This window comes from Culex pipiens, chromosome 1, assembly GCF_016801865.2.
Source record: "Culex pipiens pallens isolate TS chromosome 1, TS_CPP_V2, whole genome shotgun sequence".
NCBI lineage: Eukaryota > Metazoa > Arthropoda > Insecta > Diptera > Culicidae > Culex > Culex pipiens.
The window spans coordinates 37,494,985-37,509,216 of NC_068937.1; the positions used below are offsets into that span (position 1 = coordinate 37,494,985).

Here is a 14,232-nt window from a genome sequence, read left to right on the forward strand (position 1 = left end):
ACCTTTGAATTTTTGAAAATTTTCGATGTTTAGAATCGCAACAAGTTTTTTTTCGCTATTTTTTTTGTTTTCGTCAAATCTTCCTTTTTTTGAAAACTAATGGTGGTAAAACAACTTAAATAGTGTAAAATGCATTTTTAAACACTTTTTACATTCAAATGTTAAGACTATGGTTTGTTATTTCAATTTACATATTTTTTTTATTATTCTCTGAATGATTTTTTTTGTTTTCTTCGGTTAATTTTATTTAGGTAAAATTTTGAAACATTTTCTAATAATTGACACGTGGTTAAGGCAAATTACAGTACTGTCTGTCTAACATTGGCTATTGAAACTGTAAAAAATTCGCCAACTCTTTGTGCAAAAAAAATTTTTTCAGCAGAAATAAAACAAGACAAACATGAATTTTGATGTTTTTACATGCAAACAAAGCTCAAAAACAGCGCAAAACGTTTAGTCTCGCTTTTCCCAAAGTCCAAATGACAACAACAAAATTTCGTCGCGATACACAAACTGCTTGCTTGCTGCTATCGTATATCCTTTGATCGAATATTCAAAACAAAGCCGGACAGATTTCAACCGTGCCAAAGTAATATTAGTGTGTTGCATCGATTCTCACTCTCTTTCTCTCGATCGATTCATATTTGCTCTCTCTATCTCATTCACAACTTCCCCTTCACATTCACGGGCACCCCATCCATTCATCCTCTCTGTTGTCTGTTTTTCAACGAATAAACAGGTGAGTGAGAGTGAGTGCCCCTTCAAGTCATCCTCACAAACACTTGTAAAATAAGAGAAGAGTAAAAGGATCATCCAAAGGATACACAAGGTAACAACACTAACACACTCGCACAGCTGCAGTGAGGGAAAACATGCTGCAACAAAGTTGGTTGTGTGCGCTTCTTTCGGGAGGAGGAAAAGTCGTCGATCGAGAATGATCGGGAAAATGTGGCGAGTGAGCTCTCTTTTACACTACTTTCTCTCGCCGCCCATAAACAACGCGTACGCAACGTGAACAGCTCGACACCGAAGAGTTGTGGATGGGTTTGTAAGCAAAAACAGCCAAATGCAAAGAGAACGAAAAAAATGCTAAAGTTAGATGGTTTGTTTTGTTTGGTTTTAGGCGAAGAGATTCGTCGACCAGCCCGGCTGCTTCGAATTGGCGTGTTTTGGGGGGAGCTTTACTTGTACCATACTAGCCGGTATGGGCAAGTTTGTTAGGTAGCAATTTGTTTACTATTGGTTTGCTACTTTAAATATGACAGATTTTAAATATTAAACATTTTAAAATAATCCTTCTATATTTTAGAAACGCATGACACTTAATGTACCAATATATCACGTATTTTTTATCTGCTTTCATACTAAAACTGGTAATTCGTTATTGATTTCTGTAGAATAATGAATCTTGTAATAGGACCATCCACGAACCACGTGAACACTTTTTTGCAAATCTACAAAAAAAAAAGTTACACTTTTCAAAAAAAAAAAATGATTTAAACGATTTATTGCCATGAAAATTTGACTTAAAATTTCACTAAATGGATGTTTTTCGGAATTGCAAAAAAAAAAAAAGGTTATATGGAACTCGTTGCAAAACATGATTTTTTCAGCACTCGTCGTTTTTCATCCAACTCGGTGAACCTCGTTGGATAAATGTACGACTCGTGCTGAAAAAATCCTCTTTTTGCAACTTGCTGGGTTTGACTATTTTCAGTTTTTTGCTGTAACTCGAAAATTTAAAAGTTAACATTTAAATATTTTTACACATTCTGAAAGTACGTTAAATTTGCCATAAGAATTGATTTTGTTTTTTGCCTTCCTCACCTCAATGAGGAAAGGCTATAAAATCACTCGAAAAATGAACTTCTTAATTCAACCTCGTAGACCCACCTTCACGTATACCTATCGACTCAGAATCAAATTCTGAGCAAATGTCTGTGCGTGTGCAAGTCCGTGCACCGAAAAATATGCACACGATTATCTCCGGACTGGCTTAACCGATTTGGACTGCTCTAGTCTCATTTGATCAGTCTTGGGGTCCCATACCCTAGTAAATATTATGAAGTTTTGTAAAGTACTTCAAAAGTTATGCTAAAAAAACGATTTTAACAAAGGTCCGGAAGATTGTAAAAAAAGTGGTTTTTGTAAGAAAACCCGTCATGCTATACATTTTCTGATCTGATAAACCTATCAAAAGTAATAAGCACTTAAGTGTTATTTATTCACTTTTTTGAGGCCGGATCTCAGATATTTTGATGAAAAAGTTGTCCAGATCTCCCGTGCAACCTATCGTTTGATGGGTAATCAAGATCCCTTTCCAACGAACCCAAAAGATTGAAGATCTGACAACCCTATCAAAAGTTATAAGCATTTAAGTGTTGTTTATTCACTTTATGAACGTGAGGAAGGCACCAACTACCTTAAGGTGAATTAAGTAACGATTTTTTTTTGGAAATTCAATTCAATTTTTAATTTATTGGACGAAAATTAAAGTCTAAGAATCTGTAATAGAAAGGCACCCATGCAAAGGGGACCCGATTCGGTAGCGTTGGCCACTGGGAAAGGACCCTATTTTTTTCTTCCAATTTATCACCCATCATGACTGAAGAAGGTTAAAAGATTTTGCATCGTTGCGTTTTATTAAGTCGCCATACATTTTTTAGAGCTGACCATACAAAAATTAAAATGTAGAAAAGGTAAAATGTTACCAGTCAAATATATAAAAAAAAATTTTGAAGGTAAATTTGGCTGAAATTTGGGGTAATTACATAACATAGTTAGAATCACATGGCGCATTGAACCTTTTGAAAAGTACTCAAGATATGAAACGTTCATAGACTTTAAGCAGTTAATATTATTTTCACTTAATGTGAACATTTACTACAGTGAGCGAGATGACCTGTTTGTATTCATCCAAAATTACGTCCATTTTTTTCATAAAATTATTTTTATTAGGTCCTTTTCGGTGCCGGGACCTGGTTAGGCTTTTATAATTACATTACATTGATGTTTCTGCAATTCCATTGTAAAACTACTTACTTTTCGTGTCATTCTCGAATGGCAAAACGGCCTTCTTTTTATAGCCAAAAATAACAGAATTTCTTGTTAGAGTAATGAGAACGCAGTGGATTATAAAACACGTCCAATCGGTAGAAGTTTATTTAAACTAATAATTGTAACCAAGCTGCCGGCACACAGTGCCTACTTGATTGCGCGCAGTCTTCAACTCAACACTCCTCCTAGACTGCTGCGGTCAAGCCGATCATCCCAGCCAGCTTCTCCGTCCTGATTCTGGCTAGTGGCTTCGTGAGAAGGTCTGCCACCATGTCCTCCGTTGGACAGTAAACGCAGCTTACCTCCCCCTTCTCGATCTGGTCTTTCGTGAAGTGGAATCGCGTGGCAATGTGCTTCGTCCTGTTGCTGAACTTCTCGGCAGACAACATCTTCAGGCAGCTTTGATTGTCTTCCTGGATAACGACTTGCTGCTCGTCGTTCAGCTCTCGCAGAAGCACCTTCAGCCACAGCGCCTCCTGCACCGCTTCGGAAAGCGATACAAACTCGGCCTCGGCGGTTGATAGCGAGACACAGCTCTGCTTCCTGCATGCCCAGCTCACCGTTCCGCCGTTGACCTTGAACACGAACCCGCTGTTGGATTTTCTGTCCTCACGGTTCTCCGCCCAGTCGGCGTCGCAGAATCCAACGATCCCGCTGTCGGTTCCGTTCTGGCTCAGTCGCATTCGGTAATCTTTGGTTCCTTTCAGATACCTCACGACCCGCTTCAGCTCGTTCCAGTTGTCCTGCGTTGGCCTGCTGGTCTTGCGGCTCAAGATGGACACCGCCGCCGATATGTCCGGCCTCGTGTTGACGGCAATGTATAACAGCTTCCCAACCAACTTCTGGTACTCCTTGTTGTCCGGAAGAAGTTCCTCCTCCGACTCGCGCTTGATGTACCCCGGATCCAGGGGAACAGTGGACACCTTCGCGTCCGCAAGTCCGCTCGACTCGACGACCTCTCCGATGTACTTCCGTTGGCTCAGGAAGTAGTCACCTTGTGCGTTCTTCTCGATCTCCATGCCGAGGTAGAACCGGATGTCTCCCAGCACGCTCATTTCGAAGTTTTGCTGCAGCGCTCCGGCCAAGGCCTCGATCATCTTCGGATCTTCGCTCGCAACAATCAAGTCGTCCACGTACACAAGAACGTAGCACCAACGCCCAGCTCGTCGCTTGCGGTACAGGCACGTGTCCGCCACACACCGCTCGAATCCTTGCCGCTTCAAGGCATCGTGAAGCTTCTGATTCCAGGACCGCGCCGCCTGCTTCAGTCCGTACAGGCTCTTCTTCAGCTTGCCCTTTTGCGTCTTCGAATCCGCGTGGCTGACGCATGTAAATCTCCTCCTCAAGATCGCCGTACAGGAAGGCGGTCTTGATGTCGTACTGCTTCACGGTCATGCGTTTCTTCGCAGCAACTGCCATCAGCGCGCGAAAGGTCGTTTGTCGCACCACCGGCGCGAACACTTCGTCGTAGTCGGTCCCGTATTGTTGGCTGAATCCTTGCGCAACCAACCGTGCCTTGAACCGCAACACGCGACCATCCGCGTCCCGCTTGATTTTGTAGACCCATTTCGAGCCAACAGCCTTCCGACCCGGAGGCAGGTCGACGAGGGTCCACGTCTCGTTGGCCTTGATCGACTCAAGTTCGTCGACCATCGCTTGCTTCCAGCGCTCCGCGTCCGGCGACGCCATCGCCTCCGCGTAGGTCCGCGGCTCCGCAAGTGGATCGTCTCGGTGGCCAGCTGCTAGCCCTCCAAACTCAACATCGTCGGCATCATCGTATTCGCTGGAGTCGCTCGAATCGTCTCCGAGTGCCTGAGAAATGGTGGACACGGGTAGACCTTTGCCAGAAACGATAAAGTCTTTGTACTTGCCTGGAAGGATGTGCTCCCGACCGCTGCGCCCCAACACCCCTGACCCGGGTGGTTTGGAAATGTTTTGCGGAGGGAGCACGTTGGTCATGGTGGAACTACTGCCAGCTACTTGGTCATCGACCACAGCATCGGTCCTAGGCCCAGGGACCACAGCTTCCACCACAGGCTCTTCGTGGCCGTCGTCTTCGAGGACATCATCAACATCGAGAGGCTGCTCCTCCTCAACGGCATCCGGTCCCGGTGGAACCAGTCCAGGCTGCTGCGCGGCATCAACCTTCGGAGTTGTACCGAAGTCAAGGGAAATTACCTCCGGTTTCTTCTTCGTGACAGCCGCTTTCTCGCCCAAGCCTTCGTTGATGAAAGTCACTTCGCGACTCTTCAGGAAAGTCTTGCTAGCAAGGTCGTACAGGCGGTACCCCTTCGTGTCCTCTTCAAATCCAATCAGCACACACTCACGAGACTTCGAATCCCACTTCTTGCGCTTGACTTTCGGCACTTGCACCATCGCCTTCGTTCCGAACACGCGAACGTGAGAGAGATCCGGTTTCTTTCCGCTCCACATCTCCTCCGGTGTGAGACTGTGACCGCTGGTTGGCGATCGGTTCATGAGGTAAACTGCAGCATTCACCGCCTCGGCCCAGAACGGTTTCGGTAGCTTGGACTCGAACAACATGCAGCGCCCTCTCTCGACCGCTGTCCGGTTGAAGCGTTCGGCCATCCCGTTCTGCTCTGGAGTGTAGTCGTTGGTGGTCTGGTGTCGGATGCCCATCCGCTTCAAGTACTCCCGGAAGCCCTTGTTGACGTACTCTTTGCCGTTGTCCGTACGCAACGTCTTTAACTTCCGGCCTGTCTGGCGCTCCGCCAGGACATGGAATTCTTTGAAGCAAGCCAGTACTTCGTCCTCCGACTTGGTCTTGAGAAAGTACACAAACGCTCGCCGGGACTTGTCGTCGATAAACGAAACGTAATACCGACAACCGCCGAGGGACGGCAGCTCCATCGGACCAGCAATATCGGAATGAATTACCTCAAGCAACTCCTCGGCGCGGGAACCACTCTTGCTGAACGGCAGTCGAGCTTGTTTCCCCATCGGGCAAATCTGGCAATCGTCCATGCCGTCTCCGTTGATCTGCACACCGCTGGCTACACCGTTGGCCAGTTTCTTGATGCTGCTCACGTTCAGGTGACCCAGGCGCTTGTGCCAAGTCTCGAGGGTCTCCACACGCGAGCACGCCAGCGCCTTGTTCTTACGCTGGTCCACCTTGAACAGGTCATCCTCGATCACACCGGTCGCAACGACGCCGCCATCAGCGTTCCGGATAATGCAGCCGTCCGCGTTGAACAGCACCGTGTTGCCCTTCCGTACGATTTGTGCGATCGACAGCAAATTTGTCGAAAGGTCCGGGACAAAATGCACATCGCTTACCGGAACAGGTTCCTCACCATTAAAACACGACGGGAAGAGCGTGGCCGTTCCGCATGCCTGGATCTCCATCGACTCCTTGTTGGCAGCTACAACCGTTCCGCTCCTGTCCCGCACGTCCTCCAGCAGCTCCAGGTTCCGCGTCATGTGCTGTGTCGCACCTGAGTCCAGGTACCAGTCGTCCGTCCCGGCCGACTTGAATGTAGACAGCACCGTGCACAACGCTTGCTTCCCACGCACGGCATCCTTCTCCGCGCAGTGCTTCGCAATGTGGCCAATTTTGTTGCACTTCCTGCACCGTGGGCCACGTTCCTCCGGCTGACTTTTTCGCGATCCGTGGTTGCTACGAGAGCCGCTCGCTGTTTGGTCGTCGCCATGGAAACCGCCCGCTGTTTGGGTGTTGCGTCGGTAACCACCTGGCTTGTTGACTCGCCGCTTAGCAACGAAAGTTTTTTCACCTGGCAACAGCTCGTCCTCCTCCTGCAGCAGAATCGTCTTCACGGAGTCCCCCGTGATCGCCATTCCGGAGTTCTTGAGCGCCATCACCATGGGCTTGAACCGGTCCGGCAGCCCCGCCAACAGCAACGCTCCTACGAACCTGTCTGGAATCGGGAATCCGATGCTTTTCAGCTGGTGGCACGCCGAGATGATCTGGTTCGCGTAGATTTCCATCGTTCCGCAGCTGTCCAGATCGGTCCTGATGAGCTTGTGCAGCAATCCGACCTCCCGCGTGAGTCCGCTCTCCTCGAACGCGTCGACCAGGTTCTTCCAAGCTTCTTGCGCCGTCTTCGCTTCGCGAACGTGGTAGTAGTTTACCGGTTCCAGGAACTGGATGATCTTCCCTCGCGCAAGCTTGCTCTTGGCCGGGTCGACCGCTTCCACCGTTCCATCCGCCTTCACCTTCGGTTCGACGGCATCCCACAGGTCTTCAACTTCGAGGTGGGTTTGGACCGCAAACTTCCAATCGGCCCAGTTCTCCCGACCGACCAGTCGCTCGATCCCGTGAATCCGATCGGACATCTTCGCTAGTCTTCGCGCACGTCCGGGCTCATAACCTCGTGTTAGAGTAATGAGAACGCAGTGAATTATCAAACACGTCCAATCGGTAGAAGTTTATTTAAACTAATAATTGTAACCAAGCTGCCGGCACACAGTGCCTACTTGATTGCGCGCAGTCTTCAACTCAACAGAATTGCGTTTAGAACCATTTTTTGCATGTTCGGGTTTATTCAAAAAATATCTGAATTTTAGTAAATTTACGATGTACAATAATAAAACCACAAAACGCTTTTTTCTCGTCTAATGATCTCAAATCAACTGTACGGGTGTATAATGCATGTTCCACATTTTTTTCATTTAAATGTTGGAATTCTGGCTTGCTAATAAAATTTTTATATTTTTTTTCCTTTTTTTGTGCCAGCAAAATATGCCTGATATTACTATTTTTTCGCGGAAAAGTGATTGCACTCTTCCATAGGGACTATAATATATAATATATACCACGTATAATATAACCACGTAAAAAAGTTGTTTTTGCAAATCGATTTTGATTCAACTGAAACATTTTGCATTTATTGGTTTGTCGTCTCCATACAAAAGTGTACAAAAAGTATCTTGAGATTGAGTTTTCCGATCAATTTGATATTTCTATGTACAGTCCAGAATCGATTATCCGAAGGCCTCGGAAAAATGTCACTTCGTATAATCGAATCACGAAAAAATATATTTTTTTTGCTTTCTTTTTTATTATGGTCGAGCTAAAGTATGACCCATAAACTACAGTACTTGTTCGGTAACTGGGCTGAGAACGTGTAACATATTGAAAAAAGGGTTTTTTTAATTTTAAAAAGTAATCAAATTTTCAAATTTGACTAAAATTAGATAAAGTAAGATATTAAAAAAAAAAAACAAAAAAAATGGTTTTGGTCATGATTCGATTGTTTTAAGTCCCAAACAAACCTTCGAATAATCGAGTCTGGACTGTATTCTTATTTTTTTTTAAGGTGGAGTACTTTTTGCAATTTAGCTGTGAAGCTGACAACGTTTCCTGTCTTTCGGGAGATGCCTACTTTACAATGCCAAAAAATAGAACTACTTTTCAGCACTGTTTTGAATTGTATCATCTAAGAGAAAAACATGGCGTGCACTTTGTCGTTCGATTACAGCCACTGAAAGTCATTTTCTTTTCATCTAACAACAAGTGAAAAATAGTTTAAAATGCAATGAACAAGAAAATAACCCTCAAAAAATGGAAATGTGAAAAAAGTTGTTTGTGTAGTGAGAATCTGTAAATTGAAAATAGCATAAAATGTTGTATGAAAACCGTTACATTTTTTTGTGCAAAAAATTATTATTTCAGTGTTAAGGCTGGTACAAAATTTATTCAAAGTTTTTGTCCCTTCAAATTGGCCCGAAAAATCAGGGGGCAAAACAAAATATTTTTTCAAAAAAACTTCAAAATTTCAATGGAAATTTAAGTGCTATCAGCTGAAATCAGTTTAAAATGCATTCCCCTGCGTTTTTAATAATTTTTAGCATGTATGGGTTGATTTTTTAATCTTATGAATTTTTGAAAATTTTCTATGTTTATTATCGGAAAATGATTTTTTTGCAATTCCGTCGTAAAACTGGTGCAACTACTTACTTTTCCTGTCATTCTTGAACGACGAAATAGCCTACTTTTCTGAACCAAAAATAACAGAGTCGAATAGCAACACTTTTCAAAATAAATGCTGAAAAGTTCTACTTTTCAGCACTGAAACGGGTGCTGAAAAGTTGAACTTTTCAGCACTTGTTTCGAAAACTAACACTTTTCAAAATTTTTTTTATTTAAACGATTTATTGACAAAACACATGAAAATTTGACTTAAAATTTCACTTAATGGGTGTTTTTCGGAATTGAAAAAAATGTTGTATGGAACTCGTTGCAAAACTTGATTTTATCAACACTCGTGCTGAAAAAATGCTCTTTTTGCAACTTGTTGCATAAACTACTATTTTCGCTAAAATTTTTGTATTCGTCAAATGTTACATTTTTGAAAACTAATGATTGCAAAACGACTAAATTAGTGTAAAATGCATTTCAAAACACTTTTTCCATGCAAATGTTAAAATTATGGCTTGTTATTTGAATTTTATATATATATTTTTTGCAATCCCAACATTTTATGTGAAACGATTTTTCAAATTTTTCCCGCACTTTGGCCAACTCTAAAATCAAAACGGGTTCGAAAAGCATTACTTTTCGTCACAAGAGCTTAAAAGTAAGGTAATCTTTTCGGAACTGACATGATTGCTATGAATTTTTCAGCACTGGACATTTCGTCACTTTAGAATGATAGGAAAAGTTAGTTTTTTCAAAACGAAAAATCAAAAAAAAAAATTGAAGTGTTTAACCTTCCCTTGAAAAAATTCTAGAAAATCGGAGACAGAAACATTATCGGGAGTACGCTTTAAAGTAGGTGTTGATTGTACGATAGTTAGAATAGTAATAAATCCGAGCTGGCATGCTTTGTTACTTCCAATTCAACAAAAATAAAATAAGTTGCAATTAATATTGAATAATTTTACCATAAAAAAAAAATCAGAAAAAGTCCCTATTTTTTGAATATTTTTTTTAATTTTTTATCGACATTTAAAAAAAAAACATCATATATATTTTAGGGTGGTCTAAATCCTAAACCCCCTTCTGGTGCAACCCCCTGAAGAAAAAAGATTCACCCATCACAAGGCTTAATTACTCTACTCCCTTAATTTTTGAATTGGGATTATTTTTTTTCAATTTATGGAGAAAAGCAACTGTTACTGTTTGAAAATAAACCTGCAATTTAAAAATAGTGATTCTTTTTTGCAAAAATAGATTATCATTTTTACAAATCTATATTCTTGTTTTTAGAGTAAAATTACCCTTTGTACGACCGCAAAAAAAACGTGATTAGAAATGGTTTGAAAAAGTGTTTTTTTTTTGATAATTGTGTTTGCCCTTTGAAAAATATTTGCAACGGACTTATGTGACATTCAAAAAAGGACTTTTCTTTCGTTTTCGTTTTACGGAGCAAGGTGGGGGACGCGGCCTCAAGTCAGTCCAAGTCCGGTTTCTTGTGGAAAAAAGGGTAGTGGCCGAACTAGTATTGCATACAAAATGAACACCACCGGAAGATATAGGGGATCGGGAGGGGGAAGGTGAAAGAAAATTAGTGTAGGTGTGAGTAGTAAGAACTTGGATGACTTGAGCAGTTACGGTAATCTGAGTTTAACACTGAATAATGAAAATCTTAAATTTTGATTCAAAATAAAAAGGCCCGGAGGAAATTAAATTATTATTTAATTAAATAAGAAAATGTTACTAAACGGAGATTGATACAAAGGAAACCTAACATGTATATCAAATTTAAAGGAAAATAAAAAAAAACGATAGATGAAAACTAACTTGTCTAGGGAATACAAATCTTGAGGCCTTTTTCTGGGCCACGTCCTGTCGCGTCCGTCAGTATTCTTGTCCTACATTACAACTAGAAGCAGATCTGCCACTTAAATAGAACACTTGGACCAATTTAACTAATCATTTAGATCCAATTCTTTATTATGGAAAACTAACTAACTTGAATCAATAACCTTAACTGAACTGTCTAAAAGTAACTTGAATCTCAAATCCCAAAAATTGTAATTACAAAGCCAAACATTCCTATACCTAATTTTTAAACCTGTCTTGCCGGCCCAAACAAAAAACCATAAATCAACTGTTCATATTTTACAAGTTGAACACTCGTCGTTAAGACGACTATTTCGTGCCTTCCATTTTATTAGGACACACAAGCTTTGCAAACAGGAGCGTATCCCTATCATACCTTTTGTAAACTGTTATTTGAGTGGGAGAGATACACTCCTGTTTACAAAACCCATGTGCCCTTTTGAAATGTTAGGCTCTATTTGATCGTCAAACCTCCAGTAGATCCTCGATTCGCAACAATGGTCGATACAACCATAATCCGAAAACCGTTAGTTCAACAGATTAACGAATTTTGTCCGATATCATTTCATTATTGATTGATCGAGACTCTACGGAAATTTTGACATATCAAAATGCTCTGTATTATTACTGAAAGGGAAGTTTCAAATTTATGCACGTAACATTTTTTAAATAAATTTCAAAATCTATTCTATCCTACAATGCCTAGAAGAGGCCTCTGTTTCTGTTGTGAGTAAGCGCTGGTTTCAGAGTTCATTTTTCAATTTAAAAGGGGTGGGAGACGACTAATTTGCTTCATGAACTCCTACTCGGCCTTGGGACCACCTCTTAAGACACTGATGGCTCCTAGCTAGGAATTAAACCTAGACACAGCGTCGAGGCCCGCTTCGCATGGCAAAAATGTTGGCTGGGGGGGAAGTGATATTATCACGAAATTTTATTTTAAAGCCAACATTGCTAACGGCGTCGAGGTCCTTACTCATGCCCAAGGACATTCAAAAAAGGACTTTTCTTTCCAAATTTAATTTTATGTCTAAGCGTCAGCCTTTTTTCACATTTTCAGGTCCAAATTGACTAAAACTTTGAGGTTTATATTTTAAGGAAATAAGAAAAAAAAAATCATTATTTTATGGGTTTACAATAAACTTTGACGAAGAACTTCGTCTTAGGGTTTACCCTTTGCCATCTCGGGACGTGCTACTCAAGTTTCTTGAGATCTTTGTCATAATGGTTATTCTTGTAGCATTAAAAATTGCACCTTTTTCTATCGAAAAATGTGTACTAAATCAACTGATTGATTTTTCGTCTCCGATTTTTCGACAAATTTGACTAATTGAAGAAGTCAGGTCGTTTGAAGAAACATTTGGGAAATCCTGAAGAGGGTCCTTACTGGAGATCGACAGTCTTCAATCGGACCGAACGTTTTCTGGGTTGCTTGAGACTGGATGTTGTCAGGTATGTTCTCTTCGCAAGAAAGCACTGCTGGCAACAAGAAGTTATAAACTTACACAAATGTTTTGATTGAAAACAACTTTTATGGTTTGTTATTCAATGGAAACATAAAGTTGGTTTTTAAAAAGGTTCCTTGAACAATTTTTCGAGTTTAATGTTGGGTCACAGAAAAACTTGCCCAAAATCACTCCCATTTTTTTGACGAAGAACTTCGTCATAGGGCTCTATACGAGGTAGCAATGCAAAATTTCGCGAAGCGAAATGAAACATCCTTTCCCGTTTCGGGACGTGCTATTCAAGTATCTAAAGTTCCTCATCATGATGGTTATCCTTGTAGCACTAACACTGCACTTTATTTTACTTGAAACACCAAATTTCCAATTCGATTCTCTTCCTCAAACATCCTTGCCAGCGAAACGCATCATGCAACTTGTTTGAATGCTTTCTTTTATCCCAAGCCATCCTTCACACATCCTTTCAAGCCGATCCTTTCTTCCAGAATACGCAACACAGAAAAGGACAAGAACACAACAACAACACTCACCATCCCGCAGCTTGGCCCGCTTGTGCGGCGGTTCATCGCTGTGATCAGCCATTGTTTGGTGGTGCTGGTGCTGCACTTGCTGCTGCTCCTCCTCAACTATTTACTAAAAATCCAGTGTGCTGCTGCTGGCCGATGGCTTTCTCTCGCCACCGCTCTTTTTTTTTCCTCCTCTCTCTCTCTTTCACGAAAACTTCTTTATCAAACACTTTCGCACTGTCTCTGCTTTCATTTTTTTTGCTCTTGTGTGTTAAATTTGTGTTTTGCTAGAACTATTTTCCTGTTTGTTGCACAAGGTAAAAAAAACGCACTTTTTGGGTTAGATATTTTCACACTTTTTCTTCTCAAAAACTAAACTCAACACACGCACCCGCTGTCAGAGCAAAAACATTGCGCGAAACGTCACCCCGCGAGCAAAACGTAAATATTTTGAGGGCGCGCGCGGCGCCGCCGCGTTCTATTGTTTTTTTCGTGTTCCTCGCGCAAACTGTCAAACTGACGTTTTCAGTGCGTTGTGATTAGGGCATCGCTTTCCGGCGCGTCGCCGGAACATGGTTCTGCCGGCAAGCCGGGATCGCGCCGGCCGATCATCCGGACGACTGTGGCATTGAGCGAGTTTTTCCCTTAAATTTTTGTTTGTGGGGAAAATTTCCGATTGTTTTTGTTTTGACGATTTTCTCCTGGTCCAGTTTTTCCGCGACGTCGCGATTTTCCTTTTCCCGAAACACAACGAAAATTCGACACACACACACGTTGCTCGCACCGCGCCGCGCGACTCCTCTCTCTCTCGGACGTCGTTTGCTCGACTCTTCGACGAGGTCCGTCGTCGCCGCAGCCGCCAGAGAAAATTTCGTTCCTGGCGAGGAAAAATTTTCCGAGCCCGATTTCGGCGAATTTCACTATCGGAGCCGGGGTCGGTTCCGGGCTTGAACGGTGCGCGCCGCCGATACGCGTCGATTGGGACCGGTCCGGGTCGGCTGGGGCGCCCCTGGGCCGGACAATTCGGCCGGAACGGTTCGCACGGGAAAAAACCTTTGCCACAAACCAAAGTCGCGAACAAGTCAAAATGGCGGCTGTTTGAGCGCACACGCACACACACGCGGCTCTCGGGCGCCTTCAAACGCGGCTGCCAAAACGGGACGGCACGGTGTGCTTGCTCGCTCCCTCACGCACACACACACACGCACACACCTAGCGAGCTGTGCTGGCTGGCTGCTGCCGAAGAGTTGCTCTTCTTCTTTGAGACTGAGCTGAGGAGGCCCGCTTTTCACGAAGTTTGGCCGTCGTCGCGCGAGCTGCTTGCTGCCACTGCTGCCGTCGCCGCTCTCACTCACTTGACTGACTGGCTGGCTCGGCCTGTGCTTGTCATGGCTTGCTGCTGCTTGCTTGCTGCGCCACCCGCTCTCTCACTCTCTCTCTC

General features: G+C 42.9%; 1 protein-coding gene across 3 annotated transcripts in view; it reads right to left on the reverse strand.

Moving 5' to 3' along the window:
• LOC120414169 (histone lysine acetyltransferase CREBBP) overlaps positions 1-14,156 on the reverse strand; it is a 52,976-nt gene extending 38,820 nt beyond the window's left edge. For 2 of the 3 annotated variants that reach the window (XM_039575227.2, XM_039575225.2), the window contains exons 1-2: positions 14,004-14,156; positions 12,816-13,092 (exon numbers count right to left, since the gene is read on the reverse strand). In XM_039575227.2, the coding sequence (XP_039431161.1) occupies positions 12,816-12,867 (52 nt within the window). In that variant the 5' untranslated portion in view covers positions 12,868-13,092; positions 14,004-14,156. Of the gene's footprint in view, positions 1-12,815; positions 13,186-14,003 lie in introns of all 3 variants that reach the window. The other variant, XM_039575226.2, reaches the window with a different exon arrangement.
• Between the last annotated feature and the right edge of the window lie 76 nt (positions 14,157-14,232).